A 17,141-nucleotide genomic window follows, 5' to 3' on the forward strand; every position below is an offset into this window, starting at 1 on the left:
CGTCCTCCCTTCTTCCTTCCTGCCCTGGACAGACTCTCCACATCAGGGGGCAATAGTGGCACAACAGAGTAGGCCCCAAACACAGCACACATCATAAAATAAAATAAAAATGACCTACTTAAACATAGCAGAACGGTATTCAAAAATAATTGGTAGGGTTCACAATAAATATTTATTTTATTCCGTAAAAAAGTGCAATGCAAAAGAGGCACATGGAGTTGGAGATGCAATTTCTGCTTTTACAAGGTCACAGTTATATAGCTGGAGTTGGGATACCTAGGTTTAACAGTCACATGACGTGGAGACTTAAAAACGGAACATTTTGATTATAATACAGAAGAGATAAACGATTCCCCAAACTTAAACCAGGTTTCAATATGTTTATTGCAGTGCAGTTTACATCACTAAAATCTGTTTGGTGATGCTGTGACTGTATCTACCGTAAAAGTGATGTACTGAAAAACTATTACACAAGGAAGGAATCTGACAGTAAGGTTTTATTATTGTACATTAAGTCTATAACAACTGTTTATTAATATACTGATAGACAATAACTATGAACACACTGCCCAGCCCCATTAGGCTACTGTGTGATTCCTCCCATAAATGCACCACTTACTGTGCTGTTAATCACAATCTAATAATAGCAGCAGGTTGGGAGGAATTCATTGACAATTGTGCAGTTTCACTCATCTGTGGTTTTTAAGCTCATGACATGACATTCAGGCCCTTTGGTCTGTGAAATCTCTTGTGCCAGTTCAAACAGATATTATGAGAAAATTGTTTACCACATATCCCACATTTGTTTCTCTTTGTGTGGCTTTGAAGGTGCTGGACTAAACTCTGCGTAGACTAAAAATGTTCTGCAAATCCCACAAATACAGATTTTATCCACTGCATGTTTACAATAGTGTGGACCAGTGGGATTCTGTACAACAGATGACTGTGTTGGTTTCTTTATATTCATACTCAAGGGGGTAATGATCTTTTCCCGCACCATTTCATCTTTGAATTGAGTGCCTTTAAACAAGAACAAAGTGTATGGCTCTTCTTTCTGCCGTTTCCATTCTCAGATGCAACACCGTCTTCAGTGCTGTGCTGAGATTCCCCAGCTGGCTGCCATATTTTACCAACCCCACTATCAGATGGAGGTTAAACAGAAGAAATAGGAAGAGGATGCCCCTTGCTGCTTTCCACACTGTTGATTTCTCTGTGACCTTGAATATAACTGTCCACAGAGACGATGTTGAGTGGACAGTCTTGGGCGTGAGACTCCAGACTTTGTTCTCCTGTTTGACTGTTACCTTTTTGGATTTGCTCACCTTTGTTCTGGAACTCAGGATGAGTCACTGTGGATAAAAAAAAATTAGTTGTTTGCACCACAAGTTTGTACATGCAGGGAAGGTAAAGTTTTGCATGCCATGCTCTGCTACCAGATGTTGTCAGATTTGAAGCAGCAGTGAGGTCTGTTGGTCAAGACTGCTGAACTCCTGCTGACTCCAGGGTTCAGGGCTCAGGGGAACCTCGTCCTCAAAGGCAGAGACAGACGGCTGTTCGATCTCTGAAGGGAAGGGACACAGCAGTGTCTTTTATTTCAAGAAAGAAATATCTATTTCTTTGCAGTCAGTGCTCTGTCAAACTATTTATTTGTATGCCTCTGTGAATTCAAATCTGTGTCTGTAGCACCTCTGCTGCCTATCAACACATTGTTTTTGTTTTTTATAGATTTTCACTGAAAATACAAAATAATTCAAATTTTTTACAAGGGCTGATTTAAGCTGAATTTACACACATCCAAAAATATATTTTCACTTTTCATTGTGATTTTAAGCAAATGACAACTCTGACTATGTTTCCACTGACAGAGAGCACAGAAAAAAGGGAAGGAAAGGCTTACTATTTGATTATCTTATGGCCAAGAGTTTCTCAGAGTAATTAAAACACTATTAGTCAAGTCTTTTGTTATTCAAACAACTGGGGGGCATCAGTCATTTTACAAACTAACCTGCATCTTGGCTTTGCTGCAGTATTGAATAACCTGTAAAGTAAAAAGACACAGTGGTCAAAAATCACCTTTAGCCAGTGAAAATACCAGCATCATTATTGTATCATTGGTGACGGCATTATTGCACAGCAGTGATCTAAAGCAGAACAGGAAACGTGCCTTTACAACAGAACCAAGGAATGGTCAAATGGCAGAAAAGTCATGAGAATGCCAAGAAATTGTACATACGGTATTGTTTAGATATGTGCCTCTCAAAGTTACATTTCTGATGAATGATCTCGAGGCAGTAGGGGCAGTGCCAGTGACCTCTGCCCTGGATCCCGTCTTTGCACATACGCGGTACAATACACTTTTCTGAAAAGAGAAAAGATAGCCTATTTACTTCCTGCAAACATGAATGGCTGAAGGCTTACAAGAACACTGTTATGGCATGTTTGGGACACCTCCATGCTACGAAAATCAGGTAGCATATTTAAAAGTTGCTGAGGTAGGCCGTTACAATGAAAGTATCATCATATTTTGATTTTAATGTTAAATCTCACCAGTGCCATCCTCATTAAAATGAACTGCAAACAGATAGTGCTTTCTCATCAAATGTGTCTCACTGGCTTGAATTCTCTTGAAGCAGTAGGGACAGTTGCCATTGGCTGCAAACTTTAGAAAGTCAGTGCGTGAGGTGAAGACACTGCAAGTCTGGAAAATAAATGAAGATCTAATTTAGTTACGTTACAAAATAGCAGATTATATAATGCAATTACTGGAGTTATGAGACACTTCATCAAAGGCCTCGTACAGAATGACTGGAAAGCCTATTTCCCTTCCTGGGTGGAGGAACATGAGGAAATCATTGGGTGTTAAGTCATTACTGGAAAAACAAGTTGCAGTCAACAGTAAAAAAAAATGTTTTTACAATGTGACAACTGACTAAGCACATCATGACTGATGCTGGTTACTGTGAACTTGAGTCCAAGTTCCAAACCCGCTCCTGGCAAGTCTTCTATTGTTATTTTTTACGAATTAATACTTTTATTGAGCTTCATCAATTGATTTCACTGAGGAAGAGAATTTATTATTAGACTTACCTCCTACCACTGGAGTGGCAGGGGGTTTCTCTGGCCTTGTGGGTAGGACTGACACTTTGTGTTGCATTTGTAATCGATATTGAAAATTATTGCCATTTCTTCCTCCTGGTGATCAAGGGGATAGTGTCACAGATAACATAGAACAGCAGCCAACTTTGGGAGTACAATCGGCTGTTCTGACACTGGAGAGCTAATAAACACAAGGCCCATGTTATGGCATGTCGATATGTTACTGACTGCTGCCAGCAGCTGCCGCCACTGTGACACATTGCTGTGGCATTTTGAGTGACAGCCCGGTACGCCATGAGGAAGTCTGAGTGTTTGTTTACAAGCACTGCTTCATACCTAGCATCTGTGGGCCTTTGAGACGTGGAGAAAACAAGCCTTCAAACGTTCAGGTCAGTGAAAAAGACATGACTTTGCCTCGATCTCCTCCAGAAAAAGATGAAACACTGTGGAGGCCACTTTCACTGCATCTTTATTCTAGTTGATGTACTTTATGTTTCATTTTATGCATCTGTACTTCCACTACTTTTTTATTCTATTGTATTTTTTTTTGTTTTTAATTTCATATAGTAATGTTTATTCTTGATGTATGTAAAGCACACTGAATTGTACAAAATGATATAAATTAAATTGCTATTGCTAAGCATGCCATTAGGCCCTTTTCACAACAGTGTAGCATAATGGGACTCAGCCATCATCACTTCTTCTTTTTGTGCTTTTCCTACTGTGACATGTCAAAATTTCTTCTGTGAAAAAGATCTATTAACAGGTGAGATGTTTTGCTAAGTGACATACAGTAATTAAATGTGTCATCATTAAATCTGGCAGCAGTTACATGATTCTACGTCTTCAGGGTTTTACGTGGCCCAAATGGCATTTTGCAGCTATACTTTTAGTCTACATCGTATTTTCAACACATGCCCATTTAATCGGTGCACAATGACTATGCTAATGGAGGTAAGCAGCATGAAAAAATATAGCGACTCATTGAAGCATGATCCAAGCTATGCACTGTCTGCCAATGAGATTGAGATGAGAGTGAAGGTTTCACCACACCACAGATGATGTGCTCACAATTTCTATTTGACCACACTGTTTAAAATGGTATCAAAGGGCCATGGTGAAAATGAGAGTGAGAGAGATAAAATGTAACATTTTAGAGTCAGACAGAAACCTACAAATATGCTGAATGTCTTTATTAATCTTTAGTTTCCAGTGATGAGTTGCTATTGCGGTTTACTGGTGTAATGAAGACACAGCGAGAGCCACTACCTGCCAAAGCCACTGGGAGTATTGCTTCTGTTGTGTTGTGTTGTGTTGTACACACTACCTCAGTAATAACATTATAACTCACTAGACATCACATGAGTGATTATTCACCGGCACTTCAGTGGCACATAGTGGCAACTCAGCCAACGGTTGGGTCGGCCCTTGTTTCCTGCTTTGTTATCATGACACATCAACAACTGAATGTCCGTTGAGATGAATGCACAGCAACTGTGTTCTACTTTTCTGCTTTTTATTCATTTTATGTAATTACTTTTGCCAAGGAGTTTATGATTTTGCCCATGTTAAAATAAAATGAACAAAAACACACTCTTTACTAATGATCACTCATACATGAAAAAGAAATCCTCAACGGAAATCCTTATTACCACCTTCAGTGTCAAGGGGAAAAAAGAAATTAATCATGATTTATTATAGCAAATTATGTGATTAATTTGTTTCAATCGACTGAAATTTAATCTTTTTAAAAAATAGTTATAGGCTAGTATAAAATTCTGGGAAACACGGGGAAGTGGTCTCTCACCTGCACATTTACTTTTTTTTTTATTATCGGAATTAAAATGAGGCTTCCGTTTATTCCCTTCAAAATAAAAGCATTTTGCTCTTCCTCTCTCTAACTTCCTGCAGTGGGCAGCGATCATCTCAGTGTGCACTGTCCTGATTCCAAACTTTACTCTTCGTTTACTAGTGTTTATGAGTGTGTTTCTGACATGGGTAACAGTGTTTTCAGCAGTAAAGTGATAAAGATAAGATTACGGTCGCTGCTCCACCGTTGTCAGGCCACCACAAGCATTCAGATCACAGACTATGATCCGTCCTGCGTCCGTCCACTTTTTGAATCTGTTATCGCCGACACATAAAAAAGTCAAGGCCTGTTTAATGTGTGTGTGTGTGTGTGTGTGTGTTTGAAGAGGGTGTTGCGCTCCACTCATTTGGGGTTTTTCCCTATTATTTCTGTTAGTGTATACAAAAATCATGCCTCTTATGCTGACTCAGTTTAGATGCCTTGATAGTTTTATTGGAAAATCTGTAGTTCACAGACAAGAATCTGTGTTTAAGGTGAAAAAGATACTATTAAACAGCAGTATTTGAGTTTAAATATACTTCTTTAGTATGGATTCTGCATTGTTTCTGTGAATCTGATCAAGGGAAAAAAGCAATCAATCATGATTAATTACAGCAAACTGTGCGATTAATTTGTTTTAATTGATTGACATTGAATTAAAAAAAAAAAGTTATAGGCTAGTTGAAATTCTGGGAAATACGGGGAAGTGGTCTCTCATTTGCAGCACGAGACAACACAATAGATGAAGAGCAATTCATTTACGTTTTCATATTTTTTTATTTAAAAATGTCCATATGTTAAATTTTTCCATAGTAAATATCATTTCACTACTGTCATAGATAGAAAGATTTTCAAGATATATTGCTAATCTGCTTGCTGAAAATGAATCCCTTGTGGTATCCCTTGTGTGACACCATACAGTGCACAGTATTATTCATTATATTCAATACAGATAAGAGAGGTTGTAAGCACACTACGTAATCATTAAACTGTCATTTACATCTGATCCCAAATTTGGGAATTTTCTCTATTGAGTACAGATTGAACCAAAGCGATAGCAGAGCTGGCACGGTGCACAAACTTTAACAACATGTCCTCAGTTTGCTTTGGCTTGTTCCTGTGAACCTGAGGGGATCTCAGAGTACCATCTTCTGCACGACAGGGAGGTGGGGTCGCAGCTATATCCATACTGGCAGCAGTGCTGACCATCCATACAACACTGGCCCTGGATCACAACAAGTCTTGATGTTAGAAAAAAATACTGTATTGACTAACAAATTACAGTCAGAACAAAGACATTAAAACTTTATCACCTGCATCAGTTTGTGGTGTTAAATGATGTGGACAGACTCATTTTCAAATTCTGTTGATCATTGAATTATTCTGAAAATCAAACCCTCTACATTCCTGTTTGTCTCAGCACTTTTACCAAACTGTTCTCCTTCAGATCACTGCACCTATATTTTGTGCTAGCTTTAACATTTGATGCACAATTCATACCAGTGGGTAGGCACAGCAGCTCCACTGGCCTTTGGGTCCTTTGCAGCAAGTCATCCCTTGTGAGCAGAAAAACTTGGAATCACAGCGAATGACTCCGGCCTCATGGATTCCACCACTGGCTTCTGTTAGAGCTGTCATTGGTGTCTGCAAAAGGTAAGCACACACTTACCATTATACCCTGCCCACTATCTAAATATTTAATCATAAATATGTATTTATTAATATATTAGATAATGAATTTTAATGATAGATCTGGTTTCTAATGCAAGGATTTCTATATAATATTAAATATTAGTGATAAACTGCAGAAAAAATAAATGCAGAAAAAAGCTCAACAACCAAAAGTTTTCATACTTTGTCAGAAAACACTATAATCTCGTTGGGCGCCATTGCTCAACTAATTGAGAAAATAGGTTCTCTGGGCCTTTAAAACTTTATGCGAATGAACAGTCACTCAGAAAACTCATCCCAGGACTTATACACCATATCTAGAAAGGCACATTTACTGTTTCCTACCTCTTGCAGGATACTTTTGACCTCTGAAGTAGCAATAAGAGAGGCAGGGACTGAAGACAGAGCGCGTTTGGGAGTGAAGGGATATGTCAGGCCTTGTCTCACACAGTGTGTGTAAGTGTAGTCACAGTCGTAGCCATACGGACAACAGTGGTAGCCATCCAGACAGCACCTGCCCTATAAGGCACACATTTAATCTAAAAATCAATACAGAGTAGCACCAATACTCCACAATAGCAAAACACTGAATTGTGTGTAATGATAAAAAAAAATAGTTTGAGTTGCGAGATTTGAGTTAATGTGAATATTAAATTAAAGAAATTTCATTACAATTGTGTGTTTACAGTCGTTTGTTATTGCACGTTGTTATCTAGGTCAACTCACGGGATAGTACAGGCAGCAGAACCAGGCGCCTTTTGGGTGTCTGCAGCAGGTAGTGCGATCAGGACAGGTGTAATAGCTGTCACAATGGATGACTGAGCTCTTTTGTTGGTCTGGGACATGGTTGTTTTCAAGCTCCTGAAGGGGAGACAGAGGCAGAACAGGAGTGCTTGGTTCCTCTGGAGCCTCCTTCTTCACCATGGGTATGTTCATCCACGGCTGATATTTTTTCTCACACATCTGGGTGACAAGGTTACAACGAAACCCTGAAGGGCAGCAGTGGGCCAAGTCAGCGCAACACGCAGCCTAAAGACACATAATCACACACACACACAGACAGATTAAGAAATATTCCAGTTTTCCAGACAAAAATGTCCTAAAAGCTTTTAAGACTGCAGGTCAAGCTATAATATGTGTTATGTGTGACTTACATTTGGATATGGACAGCAGCTATATCCGCGCTCAGTCTTACAGCAGGTGGAGAAATCAGAGCACACATTTCCGTCAGGACATGTGTTGTAGCAGGAAGCAAAGCCCCACACAAGCACTCCCACCAACAACCACAGAGTCATCTTCAACATCTGCAGGGGAGAGAAAGCTTCTATGTTTATTTGAATAAGTTAAATGCGAAAAGAAAAATGAATTCTTTTCAGTTCTGAAGTCAGATTTCATGACTCAAATGTTATTTTTACTCGTGTGCTGCCACAAGTTTCAGTTTCACTCAGCTTGTACTGAGATCACCAAAGAAATCCTCACTAAACAGACGTTGGAACTGTTTACAAAGCACTTCACTGACAGTTATGCCAAGAAAGGATTTCATACACATTAACAGAGCTCCTTTTACTTACCTTCTGCGAGTGAAATGGTTCAACAGCTTCCTGTCATTAATCTCAGGCTTCCTCCGACTCTTCGCTCTTTATAGGAGCCAGTTTAGACCCTCCCACTGGACAGAATCTGGAAGCTCAACATTTTGTCACCCGTGTGTCCTGTGACTGTCAGATTAGGACAGTGAATGTTTGTGGGACGCCTTCGCACTCGCTGTCCATACTTGGATTTTAAACGGAGGAGTTTGAGTAATCACCATATGGAGCAGCAAACACAAACACACACAAAGATTAAACATGAAAGGCTTTACAGGCTCACATTAACCTTTGATACCATCACAGTGTTTATATCACACAGTCTGCCTGTAAAACCTCATTCCTTTTAAATGTACATGGAATGTTTTCAAGCTCTATCCTAATTAGTGTAAATGCTGCTGAACAGCATTGTTATTTATTATTCTGACTCTTTCTTCTTCCGTATGTTTTTTGGCACTTAACTACTCTTGCATACTTTGTGCTACAGAAACCATTCAAACATCAAAACATTTTCACACATCTACCTTTTAAACCTTTTAAAATTGTCAGCTTTTTTTAACATTGAAGTCTATGGGCTGAGTGTTCAAATCCTCTTCAACTTGGTCCACTTTGAAAGGTTATAGCTTCCTCATATTCGCTCTCTTCAGGACTGAGGCAGAAACAAACACTTTTCTAACCTGCTCCAGCTCTCAGTTTAGAAGTTAGAGACATCAAACTACAAGTACTGAAGTGGGAGGAGGAATTAAACTCTTAAGTACAATTTGAAGGTGCATACTTTCTTCTATTCCAATATAGTTTACTGAGGTACTGTACTACTCCACTGCATTATAGTTACTTTGCAGATTTTACAACATAGGATGTATGAGGTCACTTGGCTCAAGCAGCAACAATCACATGCTTCTTAAATATAATGCATAAGAAATGATAACAACAATATCAAATACTGTTACAATCAGCCCATTCTGCCTAATGAGTGCCTTTATGATTTGACACTTCTGGTACGTGCTATTGAGACAGTACTTGTTTTGACAGTAACTCACTTTCAAGTCAGAAACCGTTGAGCCATAACAGTAAAAGAGGACGTTATACGACACATGATATCATATAAGCAGGTCAATGATCTCCCAGTAACTATGCAATTAAAAAAAAGGCTGCTGGGTCTGTAACTGTCATCTACTGATGAAACTGCAGAGACCTTCTTATACATTTTAATATCGTTTGATCCTGTAACGTCATTTCACAATTGTAGATTGTACGATGTGAACTTATTGAAACTGTGAAAGCTGAAGTGACACTGAGGTTTTACATCGTGCCTACTGTGTGTTACACTGCTGCAGAATGCACATTATGTTTTAAGGACGCAAATCGCAGTGGGTGACTGTGTGATTTGCATGCAGTATACACACACAAACACTGAACAAGAGTCTCACAATAAAAGGTTGTAACTAAGTAACGGCAATAAAGGCTAAAACAATACTTTATTAATGAATTCCCATTTACACTGCAGTGTAACATTTCATTGAACAGAACAATTATCCCTTGTATAAATGCAGACTGTGTAGCTTACATTTCTTACTGTAAGTCCAACTTCAATATGAGGCTGGCGAGACATCAGGTCATCAGGTCTACATGCATAACGCAGGCACTAGCACAACAGCCTCATCGAGCAACTAAAAGTGTCAGGTACGAAGCAGAGAGACTAACTCTGAGAGGGCCAGCACACTGACGGTGAGAGTGAGAGCCGGCCAAACTGAAAGGTCCAAGATGAGGGGAAAAAAAACAAACAAAAAAGTGGAATTCATGTCAGTCCCGTTGTTGAGTGTAACTCGAAGAACAATCATTTACAAAACGCAGTGTGGCGAAAATCAACAGACGGTATGTACCGGTAGTTGCCACTCACAGGGATGGGCGCCTGCCTCAGTTCACTTCAGTCACAGAACCCCAGCATTACAAGTCTACAGGTCTCTTGTTTGAGCGTGATGGCCGAAGCTGGATGGGAGCAGTTTTTTGAAGTCAAAGGCAGAAATAACACTACTAGTGAACTGTCAGGAGGATGAGAGAACCGTAAAGCTACGGTCGTTAGTCGAGCTCTGAGTCTGACTGAGATGCTGCCTTCTTTTTCTTTTTTCTGCCGTGTTTCTTGTGTTTCCTTTTCCTTTTCTTCTTGGATTTGTCCTGTGGACGCAAAAAAATGGATGATTAGCACCTTTTTTTCCTCTCTTTTCTCTTAAACTACACACTGATTTCACAGCTGGATTGACAATGTGGAATTCTAGGGAGTGTAGCTACACAGGCAAGGCCATGACCACCTGTCAAAAACATCTTAACTGACGGTAAATCTTAACTATCACATACTTCTGTCATTAGACAATAATCTCCCTCCCTAGCTGCACAAAATGAAACCAAAATCGTATTTATGTGCTGTAACTCTTAAAGGGACATTAAGCAATTTGCTCACTGTGATTTTCTCCTTTTCCTCGCTACTTCTCTTTTTCTTCTTGGCTTCAGCCTATAAGGGGGGAAAAGTTGAAATGAAACCATGGGAAAAGGAATGTCTTGAACTCCACATAGTTCTAAAAAGTCCTTGCAACAGTCCGGTTTCACAATTATGGAGTTTCTACAAGCATCTGTAACTGTTCAACATCAACCAAATGTTTCTGGACCAAACTGTCTTAGTATAAACTGCTGAGAATAACTGGTTAGCATGCCAAAATTGGGATTAGTTGCTATGGCAATTTGTCTCCCTAAACTTAAGGTTTGGCTTTGGTTTACTCAGACTGGATGCAAACATGACAAAATCCTGACCTGCCTGTGTTTCCAGGGAAATGAGACATTTTTTCTCCCATTTTTTTAGAGGGTGGTGGTTCACGCCATATTTTTCAGACAGGTAAATCCACCACCTTTGCCTGCCTCACATGTGGTTTAATGTCATGAATTGAACTTGAACTGAATTGAGCTGTCAATCCCACAACCTGGAGTCAAAATCTTCCTCCTGATTCAGGCTGAACTGAGGTCAAACACTGGCTGCCTTTGGTAAATATAGATTTAAAATTAGAGATAGAAACTTAATCAATTGAAATTGTCATTTAAATATCATTGATCAGATGAGGCTTGGACATCTGAACCAGTCAGTGAGCGACCATGTGGGGAGAAACAAAACAAAAATGTAACTTTGGGCTTTTTTTTTTTAGGTTAAACAGTTTAGAGAACTGCAGTGCAGATGGGAGTCACTTTTGACCGTGACAACCAGAGATCCGTGACCGTAGTCTCGTATGAATGCGTCGGGTTGAAGTGTCTTCAGCCATGCATGTGCTCTGTAAGGGCCATCACACTCAGTTTTCTGATCAGCACAGGGAATTTACTGTTATTGAAAGGAATTAATTCTGCACCTGAACTTCAAAGAACTAGAGCCAACTAAGTCCTAATGAAATACACCACAGTTTAAGGGTGAGCAACGGCTCACCGGTGCATGTACTTTCTGTTCCTCTGTGGTACACGAGATACATAAGGAAGGCGTTAGTTTCCTTCAGACAAAAACCACTAAACATGCTCAGCAAAAAGCCTTAACTGGTAGACTATAATGTTCAAATTTCATTTATTACAAGACTAAAATATTAAATTTTTTTGATTAAAACTATACTATGAACTATCTGAGGATAATTTCCTTCCCTCACATTTGAATTAAAAGAGGAACAAAGATGTGAAAGAAGAACACGGAACAGACAACACAATGTAATGACTGAAGGTCTGTTTATGGGAGGGATTTGCGATTTACTGTGTGAGACTGTGGGCAAACTTGCAGTAGAGAAAAAAAATGTAATTACTTATGGTGAAAAAGGTAAAGTGGTGAAAAGATTGTTTTAATTAAATGTTTTTGACAGTTTTCTTGTCCAGTGTTTTCATCTGAGAATGCCCTATTAGCAGTTAATGATTGATCTACAACTATATAAGAAGAATACTTACTACGTCTTCCCCCTCAGAGCCCACAGAGGACTCTGAAGATGAGTCTTTATAACTTCGCTCTGCCTTCCTTTTCCTTTTTCGGTTCTTGTCATCCTGACGGACACAAGATTTATATTAATCAATCTTTATTGAAGAGCAGGTCTAGACCAAGCTCTTTAAGAGAGACAGACCCAATGATTCAATAATTAATAAAGGAATGCCACAACTTTAAATGTCAGAGGATTTATGGAAATACACAAGGGTCAGCGAAATTAACACCATCAAAAAGTGAGATACTGATACTGAATAAGAGTAGATCACCTTTTCTTTGTCCCCTTCTTCCTTGATTCTTTTCTTTTTCTTCTTGGTAAGAAAAGCAACATTTAGATTTAATGGTGGCATTTTAAATAACAATAAGTCACTTTAGGACAATTGCTTAAAGCTGATTCTACTGAAGAAAAAAAGAAAAGGAAAACCTTGCTTTCAGCATCAGATTCTTCCTCTGAGCTGTCTGATGCTCTCCTGGTTGATGACTTCTTTCTCTTCCGTTTTTTCTTCACACTCTTCTTTTCATCCTGCACACAAACAAAGAGTGAAGCAATCAAACAGCGTCGTGCAGCGTTATATGTACAGAAATTATCTGGGCTTGTTAAGATGGCGTGCAGGACAGCCAGGCAAACGGATCACAGCCTTTTTAGAGTTCGTAGTCTGTAATGACTTACCTCATCGTCAGATTCTGAGGAGGAACTGCTGGAGGAATCAGAACTCGATGAGGAGGAGGAAGATGAAGAATGCTTGACCAAAATACAATGGAAGCAAGGTTCATTAGATTTGAGGTTATGCGCTTGTTTGGAAATTGGAACAACACAGAGAAAGGCTTCAACGAGAGATCATCTCAGAGTATGTGACAGACATCTATTACTCATGTTGTGGGGACATTAATATGTTTACTAACACACTGAGGGGACTCGCCATCCTTCTGGGAACAATATGTCCCCATAAAGCAAATCATAAAACATTAGAAAGAAAACTTGGTTTAAGGTTGGAGTTAGGTTAGTGTATGGGTTAGGTTAGGTTTTGGCAAGTGGTGGTTATAGTTAAAATCAATGTAATGTCCTCTGAAGTGATGGAAACACGACTGTGTATGTGTGTGTTTATGTTCGTCTGTACTGTGGCACAGCTGGCCATCAAAACACTGGAGGTCTCTCCTCACCCTGTTGGATTTCTTCTTCTCTTTCTTCTTTTTCTAAATGCAAAAGACAAAGCCAAAGTAAGTAAAGCTGAGTTTTCACAGTGAGATGAATTCAGATGTCGGAGAAAGAAAGAGAGGCTGTACCTCTTTTTTCTCTTTCTTATCCTCTTTTTCCTTGTCTGTTATCTTTTTGTCTTTCTCTTTGTCTTTGTCACTCCCACCTAACAACTTCTCTCGGTTTTTTGCCAGTTCTTTCCTCCATTTCTGAAAGCAACAGAACATATATGAAGAATATTTTTGTAATACAGCAAACATTACTAACTCATGGCTGGGACTGATGATGTGATAAAGAAACAGGCGGTGACTGCAAATATTTCAGTCTACATAATACAAACATACAACGTTCATTTTGTCCTCAAAGTCAGCCAGGGCTCTGGAGCCTTTCTTCTTCTTCTCCAGCTGCTCCTTTAACTCTTCCCTGATGAAGACACAGCAAATCAGTCGTACTACAAGTTATAGTGTGAAGCTTATCAGCAGACAGTTGGGAGTTTTCCATCTACCCAAACTGAAGAAAGTTCACTGATCACTACTTCTTTTAACATTAACCCCACGCAGTGTTTAAGATCATTAATCTGCCTACACCTATAGGTTTCAACAACAAGAGTTTAACAAATAGTGTTACCTAACATATTTTATGTCTCTTCTACTTTTTAATATTGCAGTGAAAACACATGTATCTTGTAATGCAAAGATAATTACGCTACCAGCAGTGGAGTAATAGCAAATAAGGAAATGAATGTGCCCCTGTGAGGCTAAGATTAGAGGTAATTTCATTCAAGACTCAAATTATCAGAATTTTATCAGACAGGAGATTTTGGTGGATAAAATTTGAGATATCCATGTAAAATGCAGTGGGAGCAAAAGGTACAAAAATAACTGTACAAATTCAGTCATCTTTTTTTTTTTTTTTTTTTACTTAATTTTACTTTCTACAGAAAGCTAAATTACTTATAGACAGTGCTTTTTCTTGATACTTTTTAAATGTTTCACTGGGGGAGCAAAAAAACATCAATAAAAATTAAGACTATAAAAGCTTAATTTAAATTTGAAATCAGCATTGGGGCAATGAATGAGCTGACCTCCAGTTAATACATTGCTGTCAAATTCCGGAGGACCTCCTTCTCTGCTCTCAGTCTTTAGCTGCGTTGTTGTGAGAGCACCCAGCTGATATTGCAACTATACTGACTTAAATCCACTGAGTAAAAAACTGTTAAAAAGGGTGAAAGCTGTCACATTTTGCTGCTGTGACATTAAATTTTAACCAGCCAGTGTCACTTAAATTCACTAGGGAAGAAAAACCTAAACCATGCATGAAGTACCCAAAAAGTCCTGTATGCTGTGATAATAAGAACATGTGTTTTTTTTAGCCCCAGATTTGAAACCACTCATTTATGACAAACAACCAAAAGTAATTTCTGTCCATATTGCGCAAACCAGATGCTAAAAAACCAGTCTTAAAATAGATCCTCTGTCCTAAGTCACACTTTGCCTAAAAAGCATTGAATGAATGCTTAAGTACAGACTTTTGCGCTCAACAAGGATAGAAAATAAACCATTACAGCAGATTGAGTTAACTGTTCATTTTGCCAATGTACCATTTGCGAGACAACAAATTACACACTTATTTTAGTTAAGTTTCTATAATGCGGTCTTAATCCTAGACTTGAAAACTAGTAACTTTGTTGCTGAATAAAAACACACCCGCAAAATTCACTTTAACTTTAAATATATCCATCTTGCCCATCTTTTGGGCCAATTGCTGGTTCTGGATATCCTTAGAAAAGAACCACACCGCACGCTTCTTTAAAGGCCAGATCTGACTGTGACACAGCACAATATGCATGCAACATGGCAGTCGGAAAAAACAGGATAATACAGCTATGAGAAAATCCTTTGTCTTTTTTTGATATCAAGGAAAAAATATTTATGTGGGGGTGATCCAGGAGGTCTGTCCTTTACGCACCATGTTGGTCGAGGTCTGCTTAAATAATCCTGTATGGTAGGTCCAGAGTTCTGTGCCGGTCCTCTGGCTCGTGCAGCAGCAATGGGGTTAATGTAAGCCTGGGACACCAAACAGAGGAGAGCATTTATTAATGGAGGTTGTGCAATCTCTGTGCCTAATAATCTGGAACCTGGGTATATTTCATTAGTTATTTTGTTGAACAGTGTGTTGCTGTATATTTCTAGAGTACCACATACATCCCACAAATAACCTTAAACAGCACTCCAAAGCAGTTTGGACAAAAACCTCCTTGCACATAATTTAACACTATAATCATTACCATGCCTCGATGAAGATGGGCTTTAATGCAGGGCCGTTGTATTAAAGTATAAGGGTTTTAATTAGGTGTACCTAATTTACAGCAAAAGAAGTGTATTTCTCAGCAATTCTGCATGATACATTCACAGCATAAACATAAGGAACACATGCAACGTTAGCAAGAGATAATATGTGCATCACTGATAAAATAATTGACTTGGCGTTATTAACCCACCGTGGTTAACCAAAAACATTGAACTGACGTAAAGCCAAGCTGCAAGTGTTTATAGCTGTAAACAGACTCAAGAAGCAACAAAAAACACTGCGCAACTTCACCACGTCAAGATATTGTCCAGCATGCTGTGAGCTATGCTAAATTTAGCATTTGCAGCTCTGCACAGCTCCACTGGTGCCGAGGCTCTGGCGTTAGCCACAACACGGTGCTTTTAAATTAAAACAGTTGAAAATGCTCAAATAAAACTAATGACATTATGTTGTGTTTTCACAACATTTAGATGTGCTAACGCTTAGCTAAAGTGGCCACTATCTAGGCCTAGCACCAGAAAACATAACGGAGGAACACATTAGCTAGATGCTAGCTAAAGCTAGGCTCTGCTTGTTTGCTATGTGCTCTGCTCTGCTATCAAATTGTATTAATAATAATCAGTTTTACATACAGGTCGTGTGACATTACTCACCACTCGATTGTCTCTCTTGCCCATCACGAGTTAGTAAGGGGGAAAATATCCAACAGAGAGGACAACCATTAATGTTACCTTGCTAACATTGAACTAGCTCATCAAACTGTCTACAGATTAGATCGGATCATCCGGGAACTTCAGCTGGCGACACGTCTCCGCCTCTTACTGAGGGAAACAAACAGCTCTCACCGTAGACTTTAATGTAAAATAGAGGTACGAAGCAAAGCTAGTAGGAGACCACCTAAATTACTTTAGAAATGGCCTGAAGACACGGAGTCAGGCAAATATACATCTTTTATACAACTGCACGACCTGTAAAGCGCAAGATACACGGAAAAGATACATTTGGTCCATTTTCAGTCCCGTCCCTTCACTCTCCAGCATCAGGCTGGTTATTAATGTCAGGTGTCTACCCGACACCTGGTTTTACCTCACCGAGTCTCCAGGTGAGCAAACTACCGGTGACATGTTTTACTTTTCAGTCCTGGTCCACTGACAGTGTGCTAGCTAGCATTAGCACTGTGCTCAGCTAACGTTACGTTTCAGCCTATAAACCTATACTTTAACTTATGTTGGCCCGGTCAGTGGAGCCTGAGCTCCGACCAGACTGACTGCTAGTAACCATAAAGAACAAGGGTCCAACTACAAGCTATTCTTTTTTTTAATTCAGGTTATGAATTTGTATACAATTATTAGCTACCTGGATTCTGCAAAGAGCTCACAGGCTCTCTGCCCTGCATGTGCTAACAGACAAGTTTCACTGTCTTTATTTACAGTACATAAATAG

General features: G+C 39.1%; 3 protein-coding genes across 6 annotated transcripts in view; 1 reads left to right on the plus strand and 2 right to left on the minus strand.

The window, feature by feature from the left end:
* snx13 (sorting nexin 13) overlaps positions 1-17,141 on the plus strand; it is an 85,438-nt gene that overhangs the window by 47,803 nt on the left and 20,494 nt on the right. The gene's annotated exons all lie outside the window — the stretch shown is intronic.
* On the minus strand, positions 5,703-8,343 carry grna.2 (granulin a, tandem duplicate 2). The gene is made up of 6 exons (XM_070846366.1): positions 8,188-8,343; positions 7,771-7,920; positions 7,343-7,645; positions 6,962-7,135; positions 6,446-6,589; positions 5,703-6,170 (listed from the first exon to the last, which is right to left on the minus strand). Exons 2-6 carry the CDS (start codon positions 7,918-7,920, stop codon positions 6,042-6,044), a joined length of 900 nt encoding a protein of 299 aa, XP_070702467.1. The 5' UTR covers positions 8,188-8,343; the 3' UTR covers positions 5,703-6,041.
* fam133b (family with sequence similarity 133 member B) lies at positions 9,659-16,479 on the minus strand. Of its 4 annotated transcripts, XR_011585535.1 has the most exons (12): positions 16,352-16,479; positions 15,357-15,454; positions 13,733-13,811; positions 13,478-13,597; positions 13,355-13,387; positions 12,864-12,935; positions 12,618-12,716; positions 12,463-12,504; positions 12,163-12,255; positions 10,658-10,708; positions 10,100-10,374; positions 9,659-9,949 (listed from the first exon to the last, which is right to left on the minus strand). XR_011585535.1 is itself a non-coding variant. In XM_070847078.1 (11 exons), exons 1-11 carry the CDS (start codon positions 16,373-16,375, stop codon positions 10,279-10,281), a joined length of 804 nt encoding a protein of 267 aa, XP_070703179.1. In that variant the 5' UTR covers positions 16,376-16,479; the 3' UTR covers positions 9,659-10,278. The 4 variants fall into 4 exon arrangements, 3 of the variants coding, with proteins under 3 accessions (XP_070703179.1, XP_070703178.1, XP_070703180.1); XM_070847078.1 differs by having other exon boundaries at positions 9,659-10,374; positions 12,463-12,501; XM_070847077.1 differs by having other exon boundaries at positions 9,659-10,374.

Source organism: Pempheris klunzingeri, chromosome 16 (assembly GCF_042242105.1).
Source record: "Pempheris klunzingeri isolate RE-2024b chromosome 16, fPemKlu1.hap1, whole genome shotgun sequence".
Lineage (NCBI taxonomy): Eukaryota > Metazoa > Chordata > Actinopteri > Acropomatiformes > Pempheridae > Pempheris > Pempheris klunzingeri.